This window comes from Branchiostoma belcheri, unplaced genomic scaffold (assembly GCF_001625305.1).
Source record: "Branchiostoma belcheri isolate BF01 breed outbred unplaced genomic scaffold, Haploidv18h27 scaffold12, whole genome shotgun sequence".
NCBI lineage: Eukaryota > Metazoa > Chordata > Leptocardii > Amphioxiformes > Branchiostomatidae > Branchiostoma > Branchiostoma belcheri.
Window position 1 is genome coordinate 4,346,825 of NW_017802602.1, and position 8,854 is coordinate 4,355,678.

Here is an 8,854-nt window from a genome sequence, read left to right on the forward strand (position 1 = left end):
ACAGCGACGAAAGAGATTCAGAGCGCCTGTCTTGGTCCACGAGAAGATCTGATTACAAAGTATCGTACTGAACATTGCCTTGTATCAACGCACCTTCCTCAGGATATCTGCTGAAACGAGACCAATTTTGGTTCTGGACAGTGGTTCTTCAGTCATTGGTACTTCCGTTGATGCCATATCCAACATCGCCGCACAGCGTCTGCCGAGCACCTCTAGCAAACGCTCTCTGGTTCCTTCAGGGTAGGCGAAGACCGGAAAGACCAGGTTCTTGTTCTGTACGCAGAATTCGTACCCGAGCGTTGACCAGTGCCTGCTGTGGAGAGTCTGGGGTGTGATGATCGGTACGACCATCCTGACGTTCCGTTGGAGAAGATGGTGCAGGAGTTTGTCTGTGATGATTTCTCCTGGTTCGATGACGTCTTCAGACACTGTTACACCGTACCTGCTGGACGATTGGGCTGCCTGTTTCAACAGTGGCTGGGTGAGCTTGTCATTGTAATCTCCGGTGTGTAGGAGAACAATTTCGTTCCCTGGGAATAAATGTGAACATTAAAATTCTAATGCATGAACAAAGTGTCAGACAAACAAGCTGTTAAAAAGGACAAAGCATCATGGAAGGAGGAAAATAAATCAGAGGCTTCAAACTACTGCCAGGGAAGACGTACCTCTCTCTTCCCTGGGGAACATGGGTGCTCTCTCAGGCAGACAAACGTCCAAGGACGCTCCCAGCAAGCGACGGCACATGTCTCCGGCCCTGTTGACGTTGGCAACCAACTCTTTGAACCTGCTGACGGATGTGAGCTCGTGTCTGATCCGATCACACTGCGCCAGACTCAGCCCTCTGCAGGTCTCCATACAGTCCAGGACAGGACCGATCGTGTGGACTGCGTCTGGGTTCAGCGTGGGCTCTATCATCACGGGTCCGGAACCACCTGAGTTTTCTGCATGTATAACATGTTTTATCAGTAACGATTTAAAACACTACTTCAAGAGATGAACTACACAAAATCAGACATCTGAATGTTTTTACCTGCACAGAACGTTGTCGTATCATTTCTGCCACGTATCCAGACATTGATGAAGTCTTCTGGAAAACTGAGATAAAAACTATCAGTCACACATGGCTTACTGGCAGTGCAATGTTAGGGACATACAAGACATGTAAATACCTTGTGTGTTTCCATAAAAACGTGCAAGAAGAATGCTATGCTTATCAAATGAAATGGTTTGATTCACTGAAAAATTGAAAATATAACTGGTCTCACCGACTGGATCCCGTTGCCGTTTCTTGCCCGATGTCAGACAGTGGGTAGAATACTGGTGTTCCTGTTCCTTTTTCTGACTCCTCCCCAAAGCACCAGTCATACTGGATGGACGGGATCCACTTCTCCTTGATCTCAAAGAGACAACTGCTGAGGAACTTTCTAATAGGAAGGGCCTGTGTGAATACTGGCTGATCTTCAGCTTCAGCCGACAGAAGCTCCACCTTCAGGTAGTGCTTCACTTTGGTTACCACGAACTGTTGCTTTACATCGTCGGTAGGGAAGCGGCCGCAGCCGGCGAACACGTGGGACTCTTGAAGACCGAACCTGCGCACACAAATGGCTTGTAGACGATAGAACATGCCACTTGGGAGGAACATGTTGTCGAATACGACATACAGAGGATGCCGGTATCTTCTCATGTGCCCAGGATACAAGGTGCTGTCGTCAGGCTTTGTGGCCAGGAGAGATGGTACGAAGTAGATCTCTTCTTTCTCAGGATCACCCGAAGTGTCATCAAACTCACCGATCGGCGTGACGTTGCAGAGTAGGTAGTACTTTTCCATCAGTCTCTTCAGGAAGTACTTGTGCCGCAGTAGAAAGGGTTTCTGCATCTTCTGATCTGCTTTGGTCCAGATGATTGTCAACAACCTGTCACTGAGGATGCCTTCCGTCTCCAGCCTCCTCCACATCTCGGCAACCTCCCCATCCGTGCTCCTGTCCTGTTGGTACTCCGGGACGGTGATGATGGTCTTGAAGACGTCAATCATCACCTGGGGTCGAAGGGCCACGTGATCACGGAGAACAGGTTCGTTGATGAAGATGATGTCACCAAGGTCGTGTAGGAAGGTCAAAATGTCGGCAACATGGCTGTCATCCGTGATGCCCACGTCATCACTCCGGGCCAGATCTACGACATCTTGGAAACGGCAGAATGGGTCGTCCTCTCTCCTCTTGTCCATCAGTTTGGACTTCAGATGAAGCCAAGTCATCGGCACCTCCTGACCCATGAACCACAGACCCTTCGCCACCTCACGGAGATATTCTCGGAGCTCGTCAATGTCGCTGTTGTCCTCGTTGAAGTTGTCGATGAAAAATATCTTAGGTAAGACGTGTTTACCGGCGGCCTTATCACTGATATGATCACGTACGTCTTTCTTGTACTCCTCAATGTCCGACTGAAATTAAGAGCACAAATTTATCTTAAGGACGTAAAGGTACTGTTGATCAATCCCAGAAAACAACCCAAGGCTGATCCTTTCGGCCATCGATATTAACTACACATTTTACGACAAAGACAAGCTCAACCACTATTCGTTAAGTTTAGAACATATCTAAAGATCTTCCATACCTCATCGACTCTGTCCTTGTGCGTGAGGACCAAAACGACACACGGCTCTCCTGTCTGCTCCCGCCCGTGCACCAGGGTGTGTGTGCGGACTGAGTGCAGCCAGTGGTCCAAGTAGTCTGGACAAGTAGAGACGTCTTATCATTTTTGTGTACGAAATTATCTTTGCCTTATTATTTCAGTTTTTCAAAGTTACATACGTTTATGTGATTTAAGTTCTTTTTCAGTTCTAATGTTCAAGCTTTAAAGGCGACAAATAGATGTTGCCACTCAAACCGACTGCATTGTCACAACTTACTAGGTTCACAGTTGAAGAAGCGGTACGTACCTCTTCCAGTTACGAGATTGTCCGCTGTCGCCTTGTAGTCCAGATCAGGAACAGGGTCGGACAGCTTCTGCAGCAGTGACATGACCAGGATGTAGATCCCGCGGTACGTGAAGAAGCACTGGTGCGAGCCGTAGTACGTGGCCTGGCCGCCGAAGTCCCAGAGGGAGATACGCGGGTGTTCGGCTGTTCCAAGCTGCTCCTCGGTCACGCCACCTTGGAGTCGCTCTTTGGCTTTTGTTATGACATCATCCGGTATGTCTTGTGTTTGCTGCAGAACCGTCACGTCACTCTAAGTCCCTTTTGAGCTTTTATATTGACATCATCCGGAATGTCTTGTGTTTGTCGTGACGTAGTCGTGACCACACTTTCCTCTCTCCCTGCAATGGAAGATGTAACAATTTTAATGTCATTCATTATTTTGCATCTTTTCTCTAGAGGCCAATTACTACACTTGCAAATAGTTTTAACTTGGTATCATTTACAACAAAGCACGGTCTAGCGTAACGCAACAAGTTCCTTTTTCTAAATCTTCTATAATGTCCATTTCTTTCTTGTGAAACATCTATTTCTTCACCTTCTTTCTCATCTTCTTCCTCCAGTTTTGGTGTCTGTTGACTTTGCGTCGGCGTCACGTTCTTCGGTTGTTTCTCCTGCTGCGTCCGCTTCCTTGTCCTTGTTCCTTTTTTGTGCTTTTTCTGCATCTTATATTAAGATAAAGTCAGATATCACTGTCCCTTCGTCTCTTTGTGTGTGTTTCTAGACACAAAACTTTAGCAATACGTAGATGATGACGCGTGAAAAAGATATAGGTGCCAATTCTCTTGTTTTGTGCATACATTTTAGATTAAAGAATAAAACCTTATGCTTTTAATTTTTTAAAAACATGAAAGTTTTTTAACCGTCGTTGTCCTGGCTGTGTGCGTTAACATTTTTGCCCTGTGCATCTGTATATTATGTCTATTTATATAATATACACATGTACATATTGATATATGTAAAAGTGATATTGGATACCTGCAGACTTTTTCCTGACTGCTCCTTGGGCTCCTGAAGATGTCCGGGTGCGTGGTTTGTCCCGTTCTTGTTGTTCTGCCAATCGTTCTGCCATGGTTTCCTTGAATTCGTCTGGCTCCTCTGTAAGCAATAGATGCCATGTACCGTATGATTCGTTGTTACAGCTGAAACCCTTTGGCAATTTTTATCTTAACTCTAATCTCCAAGCAGATCGTTTGGTGGGGGTAAGACAGTATCAAACTGTATCCATTTCCAAGGGTGGGGAAATGGATACAGACTGGCCAATTTGATACTGTCTTACCCCCACCAAAAGATCTGCTTGGAGATTACTTAACTCTACCTAGACCGGGGGGGGGGGCTAAAAGTGCCCGCGCCAACTTGAATGTCACCTAGCGTCTGGACAGCAAGTGCTAAAACGGCCAAACTGGGTGACTTTTCCGAGAATATTGTTGGCTTCAATTCTGTATCATTGGATTAAGATAATGATTTTTTGTGTTGCCATGGCAACGGGTTTCTGACAGGCATTTTTTGCTAAATTTAGTAATTTTTGTTTCAACAATAGAATTTTATAGGTTTTATGTCAAGTTACTCATGGTTTCTAATATTAATAACATCCCATATAATTTTATGTAAATTTTATCATTAAATATGCATAATTTATGCTAATTTGATGACGTCATTGGCCAAAATCCAAGATGGTGGACCATATCATTAGAACAGGTATTTACAGGTTATTTTCATTAAAATGTCATCAATACTTCCATTTCTTTTTCAAAAAAGGTCTAAATGAAGGTCTTTAGTATGTTTACAATGTATTTTAGGCCTTATCATGAAAAAAAAACATTTTTTGAAAATTCAAAATTGATGATCCAAGATGGCGGATATCTTAAATATGCCTGACGTCATTTTATGACGTCATTGGTGTTGCTATGGGCAACATAAGAGTACACCCTAATATTCTGTCATAAACACTTTTGGTAAAGTTATGTTGAATACCATTTAGTTTTCAGGGAGAAACCTATCTAGACGGTTTTGGCCAATGGAATCACATTAATGACGTCATAATGACATCATATTACGTCATAACGACATAAAAATTGTAGATATGATAAATTTTTCCTAGTACACCATCCTTTGAAAATTTGGTGGTCATACGACATACCGTTCGCGACTTCTGAGGGGGGGTCAAATGAGCCCCCAACCATGCCCAAAAAAGCCCGATCTAGTCAGGGTTAAACAAACATGGTATTCATGTTGTTGTTTTGTGATATGCTTTTTTGTACATGCAAAATGATCATGTATCATTGCATGACACGTACTTATGTGCCGAAACTATCTAAGTAGCAATAACTATAATGTCGTGCCAGGTGATAGAAATTAACATGTTTTTCGGACCTTTTGCCTTCCGCCAAGTCTTGGTCTTCACGCTGGGTGAAATCTCGATGCCGTCTGTTATCGGTTCATTCTCCACAGCCTTCTCTCCCGTCAGCCTCCTGACGACACACGTCTTCCCGGATCTGAACTGACCAACCACAAGACCGCGCACGCTGTGCACCGGTCGCGCCCCCTGGCGGCAGGCCTGGGAGTACAGCTGCTGCATTCCAGGACCCCGCAGCTGTATTTCGAGTGGAACACTGCTGTCTCCTGGATGAGAAGATTTTAACATTTTATCAGACATTTATAATATCATTCTTTTCGTACACTTACGTAAAGCCGACGTCTGATTAGATGGATAGAATGATCTACTGAGTAAGTATTTGTATTTCACAGCTTAAATAGTTGTGTTATACCTTCTTTTGTCGACATCCCTAAGTCTTCACGATGTCCCGTGATGTTCTCAGCCCCCATGTCGTCTGTGGGGAGGCTCTGCTTGCTGCCGCCCTTACTCCTACGATAGCTGCCGATGAAGTTCTGAAAAAGCATTACAAAGTGCAGTACTGTTAACCAAGATGATACAACGAAACGATGAATTACAATTAATTTGAGGCACAGAGTACGATTTTATAAGGCCAACACTCTAACGCACGAGTTACACCAACAATTCCAGCTAAAGCTCCTCACCTCAATAAGCACAAAACGATTTAACCTTTAGTAAGATACAACAGACTAAGCTCGAGGGATCAAGCGATCATTACAAAAACACACCTTCACTTAGTCTACAGTTTTCCCGCTCTGCTTAGCTGCTTCTTGTATCAACGGGTGATCCTTCTTCGCCTCAGTCATTCCTCTTTCTTCATAGAACCGGACGAGTACAGGATCGTAGCCTTTCTTATATGTGGAGACTTCCTGTAAACATGCACACGTGAAAGTGAGTTAAGTTTGGTGTAAGGGCGGTTATACAATCCTTTCTGAAACACTTCTAGTCACTGCAGTAGGCTAAAATTGGACATGTATAATTATACATATACATGTCTCTATAGATAGATCACATGGCTTCCAGCTAAATGTTTCTGCGAAATTCTGATGATAGTAATTATTTCTCTCCAACCTGCCAAGCAGAATACAAAATTTCAAATGCTAGCATGGGTACCAACTAAAAAAACTACTTTATATCATCTTCAACTTGTAGTTTAATATCAGCAGCAGTTGTTTGTGAACCGAAGTGTTTGACAAGAAATTTAGTCATGTCAATCATATTCTTTAGATATAATGCTTTATGATTTTGCATCACGTAAGGTTTGAAGCGACTCACATTATTCTGTTGTCGGAGAAGCTTCAGTATTTCCTTTCTACCACGAGTAATTCGGTCTTTCTCATCTTTGGGAAACAGAACAGCGTTACTGGTGTCCTCATCTGCAACGATGTCCGCCGTTCGACCATCCTAGGAATGAATATGCAGTGAATTATAGCCTTATGAATGTTGAAATTTTGGAAATAAACACGACTGAATGAGTAGACAATATGTATTATGTATCTAAAACATAATACTACACAATATACAGTAGGTACAGTAGCAAAACCCCTGTCTAGAAAGAAATTGGTTTGTAGGTGTTTATGTGATACTGCAATTTCAACTTGTTGAGGTTTCGTCGCAATGGTTTTTTAAGTGGTGGGTTGCTGGCCCTACGCACAACCTCGGCTTTATTTCTATACCGCCCATCGGGGACTGCGGCGGTGCAGGTGCTTTTAGCCAGCAAAAGCTCCACTGAGAACCGTCCCACCATGGTTGAACCTGCCAGGAACGGGGGGGGGGGCGTCACGGCGCTACGCCGATGGCTCACCAACCTGCTCCCGGTGGTATCGCAACCCAGGGTCATTGCTATGGCTGTTGCCCGGGGAATACCGCTAGGAGGTTAGCACTCTGACTTAAACCCCGATGTGATACGATGCAGGAATATCAGAACACATCGTGATTTGTGTGTTTCTTCCAACAACAGCTTCCTCCTTGCCTCGGACAGTAATGTGTGTAGTATTATCATCATGATGTATGTGGATCATCATGTTAAAAAAGTTTTACTTTTCATTTTTCTTCCAAAAGAAGTTACGACAATATTGTATTGCTGGATTGGTAATCAGTTATTTACCAAAGAAGCCGAAGAATTGACTGACCTTGTTCCTGAGACCGGTATCAGCCCCGTGCTGCAGCAGTATTTCCGCACACTTGGGGCGGCCCCGTGTAGCTGCGTCATGGAGGGGTGTGTCTTCCTGTTGGGGCATTGACAGTGCAATTTTTCATCCTTAGAATGATCAAATAGCACCCCTTTATAAATGTATATATTTACTTCACTAAGTGACTCCAAGCTCGCTTGAAACCATTCCCCAGCTTTACCTTTATACTGATTGTTTTAAATAGTTCCCCAACTTTACCTTTATACTGATTGTTTTAAATAATGGATAATAACGGTAGCACTATAATTTAAAGCTGACATTTTTGCAATATTTTTCAATTTCGGGTCTTAATCAGGTCATCGACCAGGTTATAGACAGATTAATGAGGTGAACAAAGCAAAATTTGTTGAATCCTTAACTAACACATCGTGGATGTCCGTTTTGGAAGAAACTGATACAGAAATGGCTTATAATATATTTCTTTCTATATTTTCCTCACATTTTGACAAATCATTTCCAATGAAAACTACCGAAATTGTCCAACATCCCCACAAAAAACCATGGTTAACCCGCTGTTTGCTTTGCAAACGTCTTTTGAACCACCCACAACGGCCGAAGTTTTAAACATAGAAATTTGAAAGATTCCGCTGCTGGTCACGACGGAATTAGTACTAAAATACTAAAAATTTCCCTACCTTATATTATACGCCCTCTTACTCATATATTGACTTTATCTATCCAGAACGGAGTGGTTCCTAAACCAACTAAAATTGCAAAAGTGATTCCTATATTTAAAAGCAATGATTCTACATTAGTTAGTAATTACCGCCCAATCTCAATCCTGCCCTGTATCTCGAAAATTTTGGAAAAACTTATATACAATCGACTTTTAAAACATCTAGACCAGAACGATATTCTGTACAAACATCACTACGGCTTTAGAAAGGGATACTCTACCTCGATGGCACTTATACAACTAATAGATAGAATAAATTCAGCTATTGATAACAATGAATATACTATTGGAATATTTTTAGACCTAAGTAAGGCTTTTGACACTGTTAATCATTTGATTCTTTAAAAAAAACTTAATATGGCATCAGAGAGGTTGCACTTAAGTGTTTTACTAGTTATTTATCCGATAGAAAAAAATACGTTGTTCTTAATGATAATTCTTCGTCCTGCAAACCTATAAATTGCGGAGTCCCCCAGGGATCGATTTTAGGGCCCCTCTTGTTTTTATTATGTGTAAACGACCTTGCTGAAGCATCCAAAATTATGTTCTTCATACTTTTTGCCGATGATACTAATCTCTTTCTTTCACATGTAGATTTTGATTCTCTAATCCAACTA

General features: G+C 42.6%; 1 protein-coding gene across 1 annotated transcript in view; it reads right to left on the bottom strand.

Moving 5' to 3' along the window:
* The window catches only part of LOC109462709, a 10,948-nt gene extending 5,148 nt beyond the window's left edge, over positions 1–5,800 (bottom strand). Inside the window, exons 1-9 of the mRNA XM_019759268.1 lie at positions 5,743–5,800; positions 5,355–5,596; positions 3,953–4,072; positions 2,939–3,227; positions 2,614–2,729; positions 1,266–2,440; positions 1,031–1,095; positions 666–941; positions 94–530 (exon numbers count right to left, since the gene is read on the bottom strand). Coding sequence (XP_019614827.1) covers positions 94–530; positions 666–941; positions 1,031–1,095; positions 1,266–2,440; positions 2,614–2,729; positions 2,939–3,227; positions 3,953–4,072; positions 5,355–5,596; positions 5,743–5,800 — 2,778 coding nt within the window. The remainder of the gene's footprint in view (positions 1–93; positions 531–665; positions 942–1,030; positions 1,096–1,265; positions 2,441–2,613; positions 2,730–2,938; positions 3,228–3,952; positions 4,073–5,354; positions 5,597–5,742) is intronic.
* Between the last annotated feature and the right edge of the window lie 3,054 nt (positions 5,801–8,854).